A 19,161-nucleotide genomic window follows, 5' to 3' on the forward strand; every position below is an offset into this window, starting at 1 on the left:
ACTGATCACACAAGCCCGCGGTTCGCCGTTCGATTGCAGTCCGACCAGGTCCCGGCGGTCATACCTCCTATGTTTCCCCCATAGGTTTTAGCGCCCATAGCATCACTCTCATGTCACATTTTACAACTTGGACCGCCTTTGAGCAGTAGCTAACATAGTCTCTCTTTCAAACAAAAGACAAACACCGGCTAAAGCGGAACGGCTAGCTTCGGCAGTACTGAGACGCTGATCAGTGACGCTAGTGGTGTTTTAATTTGATTTTGCTAGTGATATTCTAAGTCACAAAACAATTATGAACCGTTAAGCTAATCCAAACAGAAGTGCATGAGACAGTATCATAAAACAGCTTGGTGGTGAATGAAGAATGAAAGCGCAGTAGAAAGAAGAACCGTTTTATTCATCACAAGTGGCGGCAACAGCAGAAGCCGCCAAAGCATCCCGCTTTGACCAAGACATAGATAAAGGGAAAGAAGCATGACCCCCGCCGCTGCCCTACACGTCCCACACAGCGAGAGCCCAACAGCCTACTCCGGACAGAGGTGAGAGCCGAACAGACCACTGCACATAGAGACAGGCGGTGGGAGGCGGACTAAGGGGTCGCGGCGGCGCTACATCTCCCGCGGGCAGTCGCTATACTGTCTGTCGGCTCAGAGTTCGGCTCACCCAGCCACCGGCCGGCGGCCGCCGCCTGTACCCCGTCCCCGGCGCACCGACCGGCGCCACTGACCTCGACAAAGGTGTCCTCGTGCTCCCTCCAGCTGTCGGGGATGTGGTCCTCCTCCAGTGGCGCGTCCTCCTGGTCCTGGTCCTGGTCCTCGGCCTCCTCGCGGATGGTCTCCAGGCCGGGGACCGCCGGCCGGCAGACCATCCCCACCTCCTCCTCCTCCTGCTCTCTCTGCTCCTCCTCCTCCTGCTCCTGCTCTGCCCCGGCCGGGTCGGGCAGCGCTCGCCGCAGCTCGGCGCGGATCGCCGCGAACGCCGCCTCCTCGTCGCTGGGTATCAGTTCCAGCTCCAGGCCGCCCGGCTCCAGTTCCAGCTCCAGCTCCAGCTGCAGCGGGTCGAAGGCGGCGCCGGGACTCTCCCCGGACGGGACCAGCGGGTCGAAGCCGCCGCTGCCGTGGCGGCCGTGCCGAGACGCCGGCTCCGCGCCGTCCGCCGGCTCGGCGGCGCCCTCGAGGAACATGGAGCGGTAGTTTTTCTGCGGCGACTGGCGGCGGGCCGCCTCCACCAGCGCCTGGGTGTGCTCGGTGGCCAGCCGGAGCCCGGCCCACAGCTCCTCGCCCTCCCCTGCCGGGGCGCCGCGGCCGGCCCACAGCTCCTCACCCTCCCCTGCCGGGGCGCCGCGGCCGGCCCACGGCTCGACCTCGCCCTCCCCGGCGGAGGGGCCGCGGCCGGCCCACGGCTCCTCGCCCTCCCCGGCGGAGGGGCCGCCGTCGGCCCACAGCTCCTCGCCCTCCCCGGCGGAGGGGCCGCCGTCGGTCCACAGCCCGGGCCGCTCCTCAGCTTCAGACAGCTCTCCGTCCGCCGAGGCGCCGAGCTCCGACTGCAGCTGGTACTTTGAGCCGGGGCCGGCGGCGGCAGGCACCGGCTGGGGACTGTCATCAGCCAGCGCGTCCACCGCTCCGCCAGAGTCGGCGCACAACGCGTACTTGTGACTGGAATCTCCGGTATTAGACGTCACTGGGGCTGCAGGAGCGGTTACAGCAGTGTCTGTGGCAGCGCCGTCTCCAGTGCCGACTGCATCCGCGCCTCCCGGGCCAGCCGGCCGGGCGGCGTCCCACGCGGCCGGCGACATCTCCAGCTCTCCAGGGGTGAGCTCGAAGCCGCCGCTGCCGTCCAGGCTGGTTAGGGTATCGTCCTGTGGCTCCGCGCCACCCGGTACCGGTACACACTCTGACAGGGTATCGTTCTGTGGCTCCGCGCCGCCCGATACCGGTACAGGCTCTGACAGGGTATCGTCCTGTGGCTCCGGGCCGCCCGGTACCGGTACAGGCTCTGACAGGGTATCGTCCTGTGGCTCCGCGCCGCCCGGTACCGGTACAGGCTCTGACAGGGTATCGTCCTGTGGCTCCGCGCCGCCCGGTACCGGTACAGGCTCTGACAGGGTATCGTCCTGTGGCTCCGCGCCGCCCGGTACCGGTACAGGCTCTGACAGGGTATCGTCCTGTGGCTCCGGGCCGCCCGGTACCGGTACAGGCTCTGACAGGGTATCGTCCTGTGGCTCCGGGCCGCCCGGTACCGGTACAGGCTCTGACAGGGTATCGTCCTGCGGCTCCGCGCCGCCCGGTACCGGTACAGGCTCTGACAGGGTATCGTCCTGTGGCTCCGCGCCGCCCGGTACCGGTACAGACTCTGACAGGGTATCGTCCTGTGGCTCCGCGCCGCCCGGTACCGGTACAGGCTCTGACAGGGTATCGTCCTGTGGCTCCGGGCCGCCCGGTACCGGTACAGGCTCTGACAGGGTATCGTCCTGTGGCTCCGGGCCGCCCGGTACCGGTACAGGCTCTGACAGGGTATCGTCCTGTGGCTCCGGGACGCCCGGTACCGGTACAGGCTCTGACAGGGTATCGTCCTGCCGCTCCGCGCCGCCCGGTACCGGTACAGGCTCTGACGGGGTATCGTCCTGCCGCTCCGCGCCGCCCGGCACCGGTACAGGCTCTGACAGGGTATCGTCCTGCCGCTCCGGGCAGCCCGGCACCGGTACAGGCTCTGACAGGGTATCGTCCTGCCGCTCCGCGCCGCCCGGCACAGACAAAGGATCCGATATAGGTCCTTCAGGCAGCGGTGCGGACTCTGATGCTGGTCCTTCAGACAATGTCAAGAGCGGCGCTCCGTCCCCCACGGCGCCGTCCAAGGTTTCTTTTGTCGGGGTTTCATTCGCGCTCACCATGGGGCTGTCTGCGAGGGCCAGAAGATCAGAGAGGGAGAAGTCTGCAGTCGAGGCAGGCTGTTCAGACGGCAGACCGGATGGCTCCGACGGCAGTGTGAGCTGTTCCCAGGCCACAGCGGATGGTTCCGAGGGCAGATTGGATGGCTCCGAGGGCAGAGTGAGCTCTTCTGATGTCAGTGCGGACTGTTCTGAGGGCAGAGTGAGCTCTTGTGATGTCAGTGCGGACTGCTCCGAGGGCAGAGTGGACGGCCCTGAGGCCGCCGAGCTCAGCCCCGTGGACGCGCGCAGCAGATCCACAGACAGTTCACTGTTCAGAGCCGGCACATCCACGGGCGCGGCAGTATCGGGCTTCGACTGGTCCGGGTCAGCAGACACAGCCTCTTTGGGCGACACCGGGTCCCACAGCAGTAGCGTATTACCCGCGCCAGCCGACGTAGGTATATCGGGAATATCACTCTCCAAACAAACGGACCCTTCGGCCGAGAGAAGTGCCACAACAGGCGCAGACGCTTCCCCAGACTTGGAGTCTAACAGAGGACGAGTCGGCTTTGAGATCTTGTCTTCAAGGCTGCCGTTTTCCAAACTGACCAACACTTGTTCATTTGGCAGAGACGCAACAGGAATGACTAGATTTTCCTCTAATACGGCAGAGTTGTCCCCGGAGAGCTCGCTCTCTGTCCCTGCTCCGGCCAGCTGCGCAGGGATCGTCCCTTCACTCTCCGCTACAGACGCTTCTCCACTCGCTGCTCCGGTCAGCGCTGGGGCCGTCCCTTCACTCCCGGCTCCGGCCGGCCCTTCACTCCCTGCTCCCGCCGCCGCCGGGGTCCGGTCAGCCGGCCCGGCAGCCGCTCCGTCCGCTATGCCGCCGCCGGCGGGCCCCGCGCGGCCCGGCGCCGCCTCGATCACAGTGATGACGTCTGCCGAGGGCCGGCGGTCGGGCCGCAGCGGCGAGCCGGCCGGCTCCTCGGCCGAGCCCCACAGCTTGCTGGGCGCCAGCTCGGCGCGCGAGCACAGCGAGCGCACCTCCTCCTCGTCCGGCAGCTCGGCCAGCTCGTCACACGTGCTGTGGCCGAACGTCGAGCTGAGCGACGGACTGCGCGCCGGCGAGTCAGGCTCGGCCAGCGGCGCCTTGTCGGCCGCGCCGGCGCACGGCCGGGGCACGTCGCCGCCGCCGCCGGCCGCCTCGCGGCGCAGGCTGGCCATGTCCAGCTCGTCGTCCCCGTCGTCGGCCAGCAGGGCGGCGTGGCAGCCCGGCTCGCTGCCGGCGCTGAGGTCGTCGCCGGCCAGCGGCGCGTAGGCCGGCGCCGAGTGGCGGCTGCCCATCAGCGTGTCGGCAGAGGCGTCCGGCTGAGTCTCGACGGCCGTCTGGTAGGCCGAGCCGATGTACTCGTTGAAGGAGGGACTGCGCCGGCCGCGCGGTGTGCTGGTCAGTCGCAGGCCGCGCCTCCCCGACAGGTCTCCGTCCCCGGCGGCACACGAGTCGGTCACACTGTCCCCGGCCGGGCCATCCACAGCGCTCAGCTCTGCGGCCAGCGTGCTGTCGGCGGCAGTGAAGTACTCGCTGGTCGCAGCGGCGCTCAGCTCCGCGCCCAGGTCCGCACTCTCACCGGCATCACTCGCCAAACACCCCTCACAGTTCGTCTCAGAATCTGACGCCAGCTTACTGCTGCCGTCACTGTTCTCATTTAAAACGAACCTGAAAGCACGGGGCTCAGTGGCTGGGGGCTCCTCCGTTTGCGAGCTCTGCAGGGACTGCTGGCCGGTTTCGGGCTGTCGGGGCGGCGTGGCCTCTGTCAGACAGAGCTGCGGCACCGCATGCGGCGTGCGGGGCGCTGCGGCCGTCCCTCCACCCGCGCCGACCTCCTCCGGCGGCGGCTCGCCGCTGCCGTCTCCGAGGGCCCCAGCACCGCCACCGCCACCAGCCGGGAAACCGCCGCCGGCGGCCGGCCGCTCCGGCAGACATGCAGAGGCCGCGGGCGCCGACAGCGCCGGCCCGCGCGCCGCTCCCTCCACCAGCGGCCGCTGGGCCCGTGTACTCACAGAGGACTCCGGCTCCGGCTCCGGCTCTCGGGCCGGCTCCGGGTCACTGTCGGCCCGCTCGCTGCCGTACTCCAGGCTGTCCAGCGGCGCCGTCAGCGTCAGGAAGTCCTGCACGCTGCGCGACTGTTCGCGCGCCAGCCGGCCGTCGCCGCTGCCGGCGCTCTGTCCGTCCGGGTCCTCTGCCGGCGGCGGGTGGTCGCCGGCCGCGGGCCCGCCGCCGGCGCCCGGCGCCGCCGGCTCCTCGGCCGCCAGCATCCTGTCCAGGCTGCGCAGCGCGTCGTGCAGCTCCGAGTCCAGACTGGCCGGCTCCGGGGACTCAGAGTCGGAGCCGCCGTCGGCACGGCCGCGCGGCCGCAGCGCCTCCCACCTGCGGACAGCGGGGGAGGGGGGGGGGACAGATTGTCAGACGGAGTTGGGGTCTGGAGCCGTATCCCACCACACAATCGCTCTGCCTCTCCACTCCTCCGCTCTGCCTCCCGCCCCTCGGCTCTGCCTCTCCGCCTCCCCACTCCTCCACTCTGCCCCCTGCCCCTCTCCTCTACCCCCGGCTGCTCACCTCTCCTCGAAGTCGTCCCTGGGCGGCGCCGTGAGCTGCGAGAGCAGCGCGTGGATGCGGTGCACGGTGGGCCGCTGGCCGGGCGGCAGCCAGCAGAGCTGCATCACGTGGTACCTGGCACACACACAGCGGGCGTCACGTGGTACCTGGGACACACAGCGGGCGTCAGTACAGCTGTGTCACGTGGTACCTGGCACACACACAGCGGGCGTCAGTACAGCTGTGTCACGTGGTACCTGGCACACACAGCGGGCGTCAGTACAGCTGTGTCACGTGGTACCTGGGACACAGTACAGCGGGCGTCAGTACAGCTGTGTCACGTGGTACCTGGGACACAGTACAGCGGGCGTCAGTACAGCTGTGTCACGTGGTACCTGGGACACACACAGCGGGCGTCAGTACAGCTGTGTCACGTGGTACCTGACACACAAAGCGGGCGTCACGTGGTACCTGGGACACACACAGCGGGCGTCACGTGGTACCTGGGACACACACAGCGGTCAGAATGGCACTGGAACGCGCGCCAAGCTTCCTCTTGTCACCTTTATATTGGCAATGACATGAAACTGCGGCCATCCACAGACTCGTTGACAGAACCCAGCAAATGATGCAACTCATAATGATGTAATTGGTTCACATACTGTACACAGTGGACAACCCTGCCACATGGAAACCTCTTCCGGCCGCACGCGGTGCCACTCACATTCTGTCCGTGGGCGGCTGTATGTACTGTCCGTGGGCGGCTGTATGTGCTGTCCGTGGGCGGCTGTATGTACTGTCCGTGGGCGGCTGTATGTGCTGTCCGTGGGCGGCTGTACTATTCGTGGGCGGCTCTATGTACTCACATTCTGTCCGTGGGCGGCTGTATGTACTGTCTGTGGGCGGCTGTATGTGCTGTCCGTGGGCGGCTGTATGTACTGTCCGTGGGCGGCTGTATGTACTGTCCGTGGGCGGCTGTGCTGTCCGTGGGCGGCAACATGTACAGTAGGTCTACAAAATAAGTTCTCTCCGTATGCGGGTCACCAGTGGGCAGTTAGCGCCTGAGCGCTACTCGGGCGCCTTCTGCCCGGATACGGAGATGACTTATTTTGTAGACCTGCTGTACTGTCCGACGTCCGTGGGCGGCTGCATGTACTCACATTCTGTCCGTGTGCGGCGATCCGGTGCTCAGTTTGGGCCGCGACAGCTGCACGTTTCTGTCCATCACCACGTGCTGGATGACGTCATCGTCCGAGAGCGGCGCGTAAGGCAGCGCCGCGAACGCCAGCAGCTCCCACATCAGCACCCCCAGCGACCACACGTTCGACGCCTTGGTCACCTGCAGCGGGGGAGGGGGGGGGGGGGCAGGTCAGGCCCGCGCCATACACGGCGGGTACGTCACACAATCTACGGCACACAGCCCACAGCCTGCGGGTACGACACAGAAACTACGCCAGGCGCGGGAAGGTCGTTGTTGGGTCGTTAGAGGTAATTGGCGTAAAACAGGGCTCCCGATCACGCGACGAGGCGTTGCCATGGGAACGGCCGGCGTCTCAATGAGGGCCATCACCGCCTGGCACCGCTCTGGTCCGGAGCCATGTCGGGAAGGCTGGCTGTCCGAAACACTGCACCGGTCAAAGGCACCACACAATGGAACGAGCAGCACAAATCCATTTCTGGTCCCATAATTGCCTAACGGTTAATTTATCAATCATAATGACTCTTTGAAACAACGACACAATAATAATGTGATTCCTGGACACCCGAACACAAACCTCGCCGCCCCAGCCTTCCCAAAGAGTCGGCAAAGTAGCGTCATTACAGAGCCTATTCTCACCACCCTATTACCATTAGCACGGCACTACGCGCCCATTGCCGAATCATTTGCCGCTGGGCTATCCGGCGTCCCGCCTCCAGATATCCGGCGTCCCGCCTCCAGATATCCGGCGTCCCGCCTCCACATATCCGGCGTCCCGCCTCTAGATATCCGGCGTCCCCCTCCAGAGCCTGTCAACGCCACCACAGCGCCTGCTGGCGCCGGCTAACGCTGCACCAGCGCCTGCTAAGGCCGGCCCACCACACGGCTAACGCTGCACCAGCGCCTGCTAACGCCGGCACACCACACGGCTGACGCTGCTAACGCCGCCGCCGCGTGTCTTTAGGGCCTTGGCCGCCACTATCAACACCCATCGGCCATTAATTCGGGCGACACAGTTAACCCGGATACTCATGATTCAGTTTTAATATAAGTAAAGCAAGTGTAAAGCAGGACATTCTAATATGTAGAAGAGTAAGCAAAATAAGCACCAAGCTGTCCGAATGCTATTGACAATGACTTGTTCCACAGGGCGCTACAGATGAGCTCGGGTTCGGACAGCAGGTACCGCTCCCAGGTGGGTTCAAGTGCTCATTTACGTGACAGGATCCAGCGCGCGTTCCCTCGGGTGCGGCCCACCGACCCACTCTGCGAGTGGCACTCCAAGCCACAGAGCGGAGCCGTCATACAGTGAGGCCGGTCCTTTGACACCGCCGCGGGGCGGGCGACCCGTGACGGCGTCACAGCAGCGGTAAGACGCCGTCACGCGTCACGGGCCGGCCGGCCGGGTCGAGAGGACCCAGCACGGTGAGGTACCCTCCCGACTCGCCTCCTTTTCGGCGAGTTCGGTTCGTACCCCTGGCTCGTCCCCCTGCGTGGCGCGCCCCGGCCCCCGGTCCGCCGTGGTGTGGAGTTGGACGGCCCCCGGTCCGCCGGTGAGCTGTTCGGACGGCCCCGGTCCGCCGGTGAGCTGTTTGGACGGCCCCGGTCCGCCGGTGAGCTGTTTGGACGGCCCCGGTGAGCTGTTCGGACGGCCCCGGCCCGCCGGTGAGCTGTTTGGACGGCCCCGGTGAGCTGTTTGGACGGCCCCCGGTCCGCCGGTGAGCTGTTCGGACGGCCCCGGTCCGCCGGTGAGCTGTTCGGACGGCCCCGGTGAGCTGTTTGGACGGCCCCGGTCCGCCGGTGGGCTGTTTGGACGGTCTGGTGGTCCGCCGGTGAGCTGTTTGGACGGCCCCGGCCCGCCGCGCCGGTGAGCTGTTCAGACGGCCCCGGTCCGCCGGTGAGCTGTTCGGACGGCCCCGGTGAGCTGTTTGGACGGCCCCGGTCCGCCGTGGTGTGGACGGTCTGCCGGTCCGCCGGTGGGCTGTTTGGACGGCCCCGGTGAGCTGTTTGGACGGCCCCGGTGAGCTGTTTGGACGGCCCCGGCCCGCCGGTGAGCTGTTTGGACGGCCCCCGGTCCGCCGGTGAGTTGTTTGGACGGCCCCGGTGAGCTGTTTGGACGGCCCCCGGTCCGCCGGCGCGGTGAGCTGTTCGGACGGCCCCCGGTCCGCCGGTGAGTTGTTTGGACGGCCCCGGTGAGCTGTTTGGACGGCCCCGGTCCGCCGGTGAGCTGTTTGGACGGCCCCGGTCCGCCGGTGAGCTGTTTGGACGGCCCCGGTCCGCCGGTGAGCTGTTTGGACGGCCCCGGTCCGCCGGTGAGCTGTTTGGACGGCCCCGGCCCCCCGGTGAGCTGTTTGGACGGCCCCCGGTCCGCCGGTGAGCTGTTTGGACGGCTCCGGTGAGCTGTTTGGACGGCCCCGGTCCGCTGGTGAGCTGTTTGGACACCCCCGGTCCGCCGGTGAGCTGTTTGGACGGCCCCGGTCCGCCGGTGAGCTGTTCGGACGGCCCCGGTCCGCCGGTGAGCTGTTTGGACGGCCCGGTCCGCCGGTGAGCTGTTTGGACGGCCCCGGTGAGCTGTTCGGACGGCCCCGGTGAGCTGTTTGGACGGCCCCCGGTCCGCCGGTGAGCTGTTTGGACGCCCCCGGTGAGCTGTTTGGACGGCCCCGGTGAACTGTTTGGACGCCCCCGGTCCGCCGGTGAGCTGTTTGGACGGCCCCGGTGAGCTGTTTGGACGGCCCCGGTGAGCTGTTTGGACGGCCCCCGGTCCGCAGTGGTGGTCAGCCGTTTGGACGGTCCAGCGGCGGCAGAACACATCAATAATGTGCACCGATCGACCGGTCTGCACCTCCACGGAGCGGGCGCCGCCGGGCCGGCCCGGCCGACTCACCACTCCGGGGGGACCGGGCGCCGCCGCAGGCCGGGCCCGGCCGACTCACCACTCCGGGGACCGGGCGCCGCCGCCGTTCGGCCGACTCACCACTCCGCGGGGACCGGGCTCCGAGAGCCGCCGGGGCGGGACGGGGAGGTCAGCGGGGGAGGGGTGACACAAATCAGCCGCGCTGGGAATATAGGTGGGAAGGCGTCTTATCTCTGTGGGGAGGGAAACAACACATGTCGACACTTTCTTTTAAAACTGATACAACACGGTAGTCACTCCGCCGCGGTGGGGTGGGGAAGGGACCGTGGGTTGGGGAGGGGAGTCTCAGCGGGGCAGCGGTACTGACTCAGCCGCCCGAGGGGGGGGGGGGGGGGGGGGCTGACGCACCGGTCACCGCCATTGCAACGGTGACAGAGGATGACTGGAGCTGAAATCCACACACCACAGGTCATAGCGTAAATCAGTTGTGTCCAGGGCAGCATTAGGGCAGTAAATTAGCTGTGTCCAGGGCAGCATTAAGGCAGCTTTATCGTCAAGTTTTACCGTAAAACAATTTACAATAATAGCACTACCATCTCACAACGCCCCCTTCGTCATCCCCTAGCATCAAACATTCTACATCCTACAATAAATTGCATGCTTTTCGTCGTTTATCACTCTTTTTGGATCTAATCGAATCAGCAGTTTTCCACTCTCTCCCCTCTTTTTGGTGGGTAATTTTTCCCTCCGACACCCAAGACAAAACTCAATTTTGGGACACTGTCTCTCCATCTGCCCACTCTCACCTCTTTGGTCTCGATGGTGGTGGGCGTGCACTCGAGTATTTCGGGCGCGCACCACCGCACCGGCAGGGCCACGTCACCGGCGATATAGTAGTCTTCCTGGGAACACAGACCCAGCGGTCAGCGGTCAGTGGTCAGCGGTCAGATACTGGTCAGAGGTCAGAGGTCAGTGGTGGTCGGCACAGTTGTGGATACTCTACAGGTTCTCCGAAAGATGGGCTGATCAGAAGATATTAGGCCGGTCATCAGCACAGGGCCAATGGCCCATTGCAGACTGAATCGTGGTGGAGTTATCGTACCATGATACGCATACAAGAACAGGTATACATATAGCCCACCTGTCAGTAAAGTACCATCCCAGCTGTTCCCACCCAGTGCTCTATATATTGGGCCCTGATCATTTAGTTAGTTCTTCAATAGCTGGTGGATGAGGCTGGGAAAGTTCAGGGCTGCTCCGCTATAAATAATACGGGAACACGGTGCAATGCAGGGACACGTCCCACTATTAGTTAACAGGTCAGCACGGCAGCGCTGGTGCAGGCGCCGTCCCCACTCCATCTATTGTCACATTTCTTTACCCGAACAGACCCAGACACGAGTTCTGGGATGGCCCCACAACCCCAACTAATTCTCTCTCCTTTTTAAAAGCTCAGCAGGACCATTCGACCAAGCGCTGCTCTTGGCGGCGCTAATCTACCCATCGCCATTAGAGGTGGACCATCAGGGAACCCCTGACCCGCTGCAGACAGTGCCAGCCATTGCTGTGGGGCAGACGGAAAGAGGGCAGGAGAGGAGACAGGAGAGGCAGACGGGGAGAGGGGCGGGGCTGACAGCGGAGGTCGTACCGCCGGCGGGTCATCATGCCGATATGAACGTCAGTCTGTCAGCGGCTCATCGCTGTCGAGATACTTATTATCATAGACAAATGTGCGACAGGTCCCCTTCCTCCGCGTCAACAAAAGCACATCGTCATCAGTGCTGTCCACAGTATTTCCTCGAGTAGCAAGATGGTTTATCATACTCGTGTTTATTATCGATATAAGCTGCATTGGGCTTCCTTTGAGCGCTCTTGAAGAGACTCGCTGCACTGTCTCCTCTCTCCTCTGCCCGGCCTCCCCTCTCTCCTCTCTCTCTCCCTCTCTCATCTGCCCGGTGGCCGGCTGCCACGTTTTCGGCCCCACCCCTCTGCCCTCGTCCGTCGGCCGATAGCCCCCACCCATCCCTGGGACGTATACCAGAGCTCCATTGTGCCACGGCACCGCCGCTGTACCGTAATGTGGATCTGGACACCAGTCAGCCGATCTAGCCGAGGTACTCCGTGGACCAGGCGGACAGACGAGCAGAGTCCAGACAGCTGAGCACCAGGCTAGGCAATCAGACCATACGGACAGACGGACAGACGGCTGGGCGACCAGACGGCGGGGCACCAGGCTAGGTAATCAGACCAGACGGACAGACGGCGGGGCACCAGGCTAGGTAATCAGACCAGACGGACAGACAGCTGAACACCAGGCTAGGTAATCAGACCAGACGGACGGACGGACAGACGGCTGGACGAGCAGAGTCCAGACGGCTGAGCACCAGACTAGGTAATCACACCAGACGGACAGACGGCTGGACGACCAGACGGCTGAGCACCAGGCTAGGTAATCACACCAGACGGACAAACGGCTGGACGAGCAGAGTCCAGACGGCGGGGCACCAGGCTACTGTTAACGCCAGACCCCTTGAGACCCTAATTTTTCGCGATTACTTTTAAATGCGTGAAGGAATTTCAACCAAGCTCAGGACATGGCCGTTTCAAGACAGGCCGAAACTTTTACAATTTAGATATTTTATCGCCATTTCAATATTTCAGGCACTTGTCATTGACTCGTAATGTTAACTGTTTTTCCATCCTGGATAGAGGCTTTCTACGTCATATGACATTAGGCTCCGCCCACGACTGCGGCATTGACCCGTGCCCATCAGCGACCTCTGTACAAACGACACCCCTGCCATCTGTGAAGGACTATGAATTTCGCTGACGCTTCACGTGCTATGAGTCAATTGCAGCAGACGGTCAAGTAAATGCTAGGCTCTTGTTGACTCTTGTATATAGGACCAAGAGGACCATCACTCCTCAACCTACTACTCAGTCGTGCTTTGAACAAACGTTACCGATTCCTAACAAATACGATTTTCGATGTAGGGTATCTGTTTGAAATACGAGCGAGCCGTATGATGTGAAGCTCAGGCAATTAACTTATTATTGCGTTGTTCGATGGTTGCATAGCGATGTACAAATCGGCAGCTACTTGGTGACATCCGACATCCCATTATCGCATTATCTGCAACGCCATAGGCTTTAAATACAGGTGAATATTTCCTAACCTTATGTCAGTTATATGCCATCTGCCCGTCATATGCAGCTTATATAAAAAAAAATATCAGCGAACATATCAGCATTGTAGAAGCAATGCGCATTGAGCATTTATGACTCCTTAGTCATCATGTCGCTCTCTGGGCACTGTCAGCCAAGACGCTACGCACAACTCCGCCGGCTTTCGGCACCGCTCGACCGTCGCCCGTCCCCGCTCCCCGCCACAGCGAGAGTGACCGCGCGCCGGCCCGAAACCGCCGCAGGCCAAGACCACAGAGGCGGGGCTTAGCTGTGACGTCATAACGTATCACAGACTGACTGGTGATAGCCTCTACACACCGGATGAAAATCTTGCTCGAAATTTAACATTACGAGTCAATGACAAGTGCCTGAAATATTGAAATGGCGATAAAATATCTAAATTGTAAAAGTTTCGGCCTGTCTTGAAACGGCCATGTCCTGAGCTTGGTTGAAATTCCTTCACGCATTTAAAAGTAATCGCGAAAAATTAGGGTCTCAAGGGGTCTGGCGTTAACAGTAGGTAATCAGACCAGACGGACAGACGGTCCACCAGAGGACCCCACATGTGGACGGCCAGGGGTGTGGCTCACCGACTGGAAGCCTAAAGGGGCACCTATACTTCCTAGAGCAGACACTGAGCAGCTGAGAATACCGGAACACCGTGACTTTTAAACTCGACGAACTTGGTATTCCTATTTAATGTGAATGCATAAGACAGAGCAACAAAGAAGCTCCTGTCAACAGTACAGGACCATACTGTCCAACATAACTACTATGCATTTCAGACCCCATGAGACCCTGTTTTTTGGCGATAATTTATTTGATATTTGTCCAATTTGCTTCAAATTGTCACAGTGCACATTTCAGCTCAAGCGCCCATTTTCGTCAATATGGTCTCTTAACAAAATTTTTAATTTAAGGGTACTTGTCGTTGCATCGTAATGTTAAAATCGGCTCCGTAAATCCGTCAGTGGAGTAGAGGCTATCCGTGCGTACGCGTGACGTCAAAAACACGTGACCATTAAGCTCCGCCCTCCCGGCGGACGGGGCGGTGACCTTGGCCGGTCAGTCGGCTGCGTGGAGCGGGCGGCGGTGGCTGCCGCACCGGGGCGGCTCGCATGGAGCGTAGCTGCCGTGCAGTTGTCGTTGCAGCCGTAACTTCATCGAATGAGCAAAAAAAGCGCGCATAAGTAACGCACTAGCTGAAGCCCTTGACTTTGTACTTATCACAAGTGTAGGTACACCCTGTTAAGTCACAAAAATATCTAATTCCACACAAGATTCGGGGCTTGTGAAAAACGCACATAAAAGGCGCTGTTGATTTCAAATGACTGCGTAAAATTATGTATCAGGTCAGACTACGTCCAAATTGCAAAAAAATGTGTTTCTTAATGACCGTTCTCGTATAGTGCTCAATCTCCACCTGCCACCTTCCTATTTCTTTTTGTGCACGACGCACGTCTAACAATATTACACACACAGCGATAAATGACAATTCTATCACACGACACATCACGCTTCTGCTCCACCCGGCGCCCCGCACCGCTTTACGAATCACGAATACGGTCGTCTCGCTGGAGTGATGCCCCAGGCAATCGGCCGCGCCCGCGACATTAGTCTTCATTCTACTTTGTTGCTTTCTGCGCCTTCCTCAGAAACATTTAGGTATTGAAGCTGCCAAACATATCAATATTTTTGGGTCATGTGGAGGCTTACGCATGATCTCATAGGTAATCGGGTATAGTGACATGACCCAACCTGACGATGAGATAGGTGCAACTCCGGCGTAAGTAATTGCCCAGGCCCCAGAGTCCAAACTCCAAGAGTTCATCTATCTTTTCTTTTACGGCCGGTTCGGTTCTTATTGATCCTACTTTGATTCTGAGGCCAGTTTTACCAACGGAAAAATAGCCGCCTGTCGGAAATTTTCGCCTTAAGACCGCTTTGCATACGGAGCGTAACGCGATGGGCACGTGAGCAGAAAAGACTTTGTCTTTTACGCTCCGTATCTGAAGCAGTCTACGCAAAAAAAAATTCCGGCAGGCGGCTATTTTGCTGTTGATTAAACTGGCCTCTGATCATTATGAATATTATGAGCTGGTTCGACGTTAAGATATCAAAATATGGAGAAGAGGACACCACTGCCCTCGAACGGATAATTTTTGGGCTTTCGTCCCGAAACAACTTTGCCAACTCCATTTGTCTCCAGTATGCGGCCCTACTGCGACCTCTCCGCGGTGCTGACGCCGACTGAAACGGCATAGACCCATCGCGGTCACGGCCAGTGGGCGGAGTCAAGTTGGGCCCGGCGTAACGTGATTGGCCAGCGCTCCTATCCAATCCGGTGCGGCAGCGAGCGAGCCTCTATCCGGGTGCAAAAACTGATTAACATTACGAGCCAACGACAAGTGCTCTAAATTTTGATATTTTGTTAAGAGACCATATTAGCAAAAATTGGCGCTTGAGCTGAAATACCGTATGGGGCGTTCCACGACAAATCGACAAATACAAAATTAAATTTGCACCCTCATATTTTATTTTTCGTTGAAAACTGGTGTAAGGGGTTGTGATGGGCGGGGAAGCCAGCTGTGGCAAGGATTTTTTTCTTCGAACAACGGTTTCCGAGATATAGCCTCGGGCAATTCCTGGATGTCGCGCTGCAGCCCTATGTTTGGCGGCCTATAACTCAAAAACTATTGGTTTTCTACGATAAAAACTTTATATGGTTCAACTCACAATCAACCAACAAACATTTTGGCTATCTCGGATTTTCAATTTTTGAAAATTTTGATCACGTGACCTTTTGACCTATTTTTCGAAGAGTGACCTTGATATTTTCCCCACTGAAAGTTGCAATTTTGTCTGATGACGATTAAAGCCTTATCAATTTTCATTCATATGCGAAAATAAAAAAAGTGGATATCGCCCTGCGTTGACCTCAGGTCAAGTCATTTTTATGACCTGTCCATTATTACGAGCGGGAGCGACAGCGAGATCTCGAGAATAAAGCAAGATAGCGACAAGCGGTAAACGGTGCAGGGTACAAATGGATAAGGTCTATAATTTTTACTGAGGTCATTTTCAGGTCAGGTCAAAGATGACGTCACAGGAGCAAAAAGGAAGTCAAAATTGCGGCACTACATATATATGAAGTTTTCTCGAATAACTTTCAAGGTATCCCAGCTAGGAACAAACTAATAGCACCATCGTGTTCCTCTCGTCGATCCGCATCGAAATATATGTATGTTGACCTCGAAAGGTCGAAAGGTCAAAAGTTGACCCTAGGTCACGTGACGAGCGGGAGCGACAGCGAGATCTCGAGAATGAAGCAAGATAGCGACAAGCGGTAAACGGTGCCGGGTACACACGGATAAGGTCTATAATTCTTATTGAGATCATTTTCAGGTCAGGTCAAAGATGACGTCACTGGAGCAAAAAGGAAGTCAAAATTGCGGCACTACATATATGAATTTTTTTCTCGAATAACTTTCAAGGTATCCCAGCTAGGAACAAACTAATAGCACCATCGTGATCCTCTCGTCGATCCGCATCGAAACATATGTATGTTGACCTCGAAAGGTCGAAAGGTCAAAAGTTGACCTTAGCTCACGTGACCTAAGGTCAACTTTTGACCTTTCGACCTTTGGAGGTCAACATACATATGTTTCGATGCGGATCGACGAGAGGATCACGATGGTGATATTAGTTTGTTCCTAGCTGGGATACCTTGAAAGTTATTCGAGAAAAACTTCATATATATGTAGTGCCGCAATTTTGACTTCCGTTTTGCTCCTGTGACGTCATCTTTGACCTGACCTGAAAATGACCTCAGTAAAAATTATAGACCTTATCCATTTGTACCCTGCACCGTTTACCGCTTGTCGCTATCTTGCTTTATTCTCGAGATCTCGCTGTCGCTCCCGCTCGTAATAATGGACAGGTCATAAAAATGACCTGACCTGAGGTCAACGCAGGGCGATATCCACTTTTTTTTATTTTCGCATATGAATGAAAATTGATAAGGCTTTAATCGTCATCAGACAAAATTGCAACTTTCAGTGGGGAAAATATCAAGGTCACTTCGAAAAATAGGTCAAAAGGTCACGTGATCAAAATTTTCAAAAATTGAAAATCCGAGATAGCCAAAATGTTTGTTGGTTGATTGTGAGTTGAACCATATGAAGTTTTTATCGTAGAAAACCAATAGTTTCTGAGTTATAGGCCGCCAAACATGGGGCTGCAGCGCGACATCCAGGAATTGCCCGAGGCTATATCTCGGAAACCGAGTTGTTCGAAGAAAAAAAATCCTTGCCACAGCTGGCTTCCCCGCCCATCACAACCCATTAGACTAATTTTAAGCAAAAAATAAAATATGAGGGTGCAGGGCACTTGTCGATTTGTCGTGGAACGCCCCGTATGCCAAAATTTGAAGCTAATTTGACAAAAACTGGAGAAATTATCGCCGAAAAACAGGGTCTCATGGGGTCTGAAATGCATAGTAGGTTACCGTGTCCAATATGTAATTGCCGCTGCTGAAAAGCGAGTGTGGAGCCACAAGCCTTATTGCTGGAGCGGCACGTGCGTGCGTTCTTTATGTTCCATACTTTTCGCGGTAAAATCGATGCACCCGGTCTCCCCACCGGCATCCAAAGGGTCAGAGCTGAGAGCGGAACTGAGAAAGGTCGGCCAACGACCGCAACACGTGACATCCGAAACACGTGCGCTGAGAAGTGACCGCGTCAAGAGGGTAGGGGAAGTTGGGGGAACGCCGAATACTTTTTTTCTGACGCCCGTAGCACGCAAGGTAGACAACATAAGCTATTCTTGTTGGCGTCATTCGAGAGGCCAGTCTTTTGCCTTTCAAACATACCAGGCGCATTTGATGAATTCGCATACCGTTAAGCGCACAAACTAAAAATATCAAAGAAGTGACTTTTTCGGCGTTGCCCCGGACTGCGGGGAAAGCCGAAAATGGGAGAAATGATCTACGGGAATGCCGAAATTGGTTTTTTGCTATTTTATCTCAAATTTTATCCAGAATTCGTCAAAGCTGACACGCGTTTTAAGAGCTTGAGGACGCTTGGTGCACACTGGAAGTTATAATTGTGTGATATAATAAGAAAAGGCCAGGTAAATCATTCCTTATGGTAACAGGCCGTGTGTCGGTTAAAAGTGTAATTTGTGTGACTAAAAATACGCGTTGCTATTCTACAGCGGTAAATTTCACGTAGCGTGCTTTAACGCGCGTAATTGCACGTTTTCGGCATTACCCCAGCCAGCCATACTTCCATTTGCAGGCCCATAACTTTTCAACGTGCTGTATAAATTTCAAATAGGCAGCACACTTTGCAAAGACGTGCTGAAGATTACTTGACCGAATTGGCCAGACAAACGGTAGCATAATGAGTAGGAAATGCAGCTTCGAAGACGCATGTAGTACAAAGGAAACGTACCTTGAAAACGCTCTTGGCGCCCTCACAGCCGAAGTATTCCGAATGACGACTGGTAACAAACATGCGATAATTGGTAGTCACTTAAGCTTCAGAGCATCACTGACAGGTGGCATCCATGTCGTACGGTTTTCGAAATATCTCGAATTTCGGCTTTGCCCCAACTCCGGCATTGCCCCAACTTCCCCTATCGAATACTCATTATGGGCCATTCGCTGGAGAGCGGGGCGAATTAAAGTCCCAACTTAGCGCAAGTACGCCGTCGCAACTCTGCACACTGTCTTTCACGCGGTATGCCGCTGCGAAATGATCCATCCCTCATGCCAGCAGTCTGTTTCACTCGACACACAGAATATGGATACATGAAAAGCCTTTGTTAGTCGCACGATTACTACGCCACTGTGAGCCTCCCCACAGCCTCAGGTGAGTCAGGAGCCTCAAGTGAGTCAGGTCAGGAGTCTCAGGTGAGTCAGGACTAGGAGTCTCAGGTGAGTCAGGAGCCTCAGGTGAGTCAGGAGTCTCAGGTGAGTCAGGAGTCCCAGGTGAGTCAGGAGCCTCAGGTGAGTCAGGACTAGGAGTCTCAGGTGAGTCAGGAGTCTCAGGTGAGTCAGGACTAGGAGTCTCAGGTGAGCCAGGAGTCTCAGGTGAGTCAGGAGCCTCAGGTGAGTCGCGAGCCTCAGGTGAGTTACGAACACTGACCACTCGTCCCCCGCGTCGGACGGTGAGTGTCCGCGTCGGACCCGGAGACACGTAATCAGCCCTGTGATGTGAACTGTGTCAGCCCAGTCCCCCGCGTCGGACAGTGAGTGTAATGGGTGACCCGGAGACCGGCCTGTGTCAGCCGGTCCCCTGTGGCGGTCACAGCCCGTGTCCAGGTCTGACTCAGAGTCCGGCCCGGGTCAGCAGACTGAGTCAGCCCAGTCCCCTGTGGCAGTGACCTATGTGACTCAGCAGCAATAGCAGCGGTGACCCCGCCGACCACGACCGTCGGCAGCGCCACGTCTCTCC

General features: G+C 58.3%; 1 protein-coding gene across 1 annotated transcript in view; it reads right to left on the minus strand.

The window, feature by feature from the left end:
- Window positions 1-999: 999 nt before the first annotated feature.
- Window positions 1,000-19,161, minus strand: part of LOC122391928 (serine/threonine-protein kinase LMTK1-like) — a 62,492-nt gene continuing 44,330 nt past the window's right edge. Inside the window, exons 9-15 of the mRNA XM_043386269.1 lie at window positions 10,324-10,419; window positions 6,626-6,804; window positions 5,487-5,600; window positions 4,931-5,297; window positions 4,070-4,660; window positions 1,089-4,018; window positions 1,000-1,048 (exon numbers count right to left, since the gene is read on the minus strand). Coding sequence (XP_043242204.1) covers window positions 1,000-1,048; window positions 1,089-4,018; window positions 4,070-4,660; window positions 4,931-5,297; window positions 5,487-5,600; window positions 6,626-6,804; window positions 10,324-10,419 — 4,326 coding nt within the window. The remainder of the gene's footprint in view (window positions 1,049-1,088; window positions 4,019-4,069; window positions 4,661-4,930; window positions 5,298-5,486; window positions 5,601-6,625; window positions 6,805-10,323; window positions 10,420-19,161) is intronic.

Source organism: Amphibalanus amphitrite, unplaced genomic scaffold (genome assembly GCF_019059575.1).
Source record: "Amphibalanus amphitrite isolate SeventyFive unplaced genomic scaffold, NRLGWU_Aamphi_draft 000462F_arrow, whole genome shotgun sequence".
Classification (NCBI taxonomy): domain Eukaryota; kingdom Metazoa; phylum Arthropoda; class Thecostraca; order Balanomorpha; family Balanidae; genus Amphibalanus; species Amphibalanus amphitrite.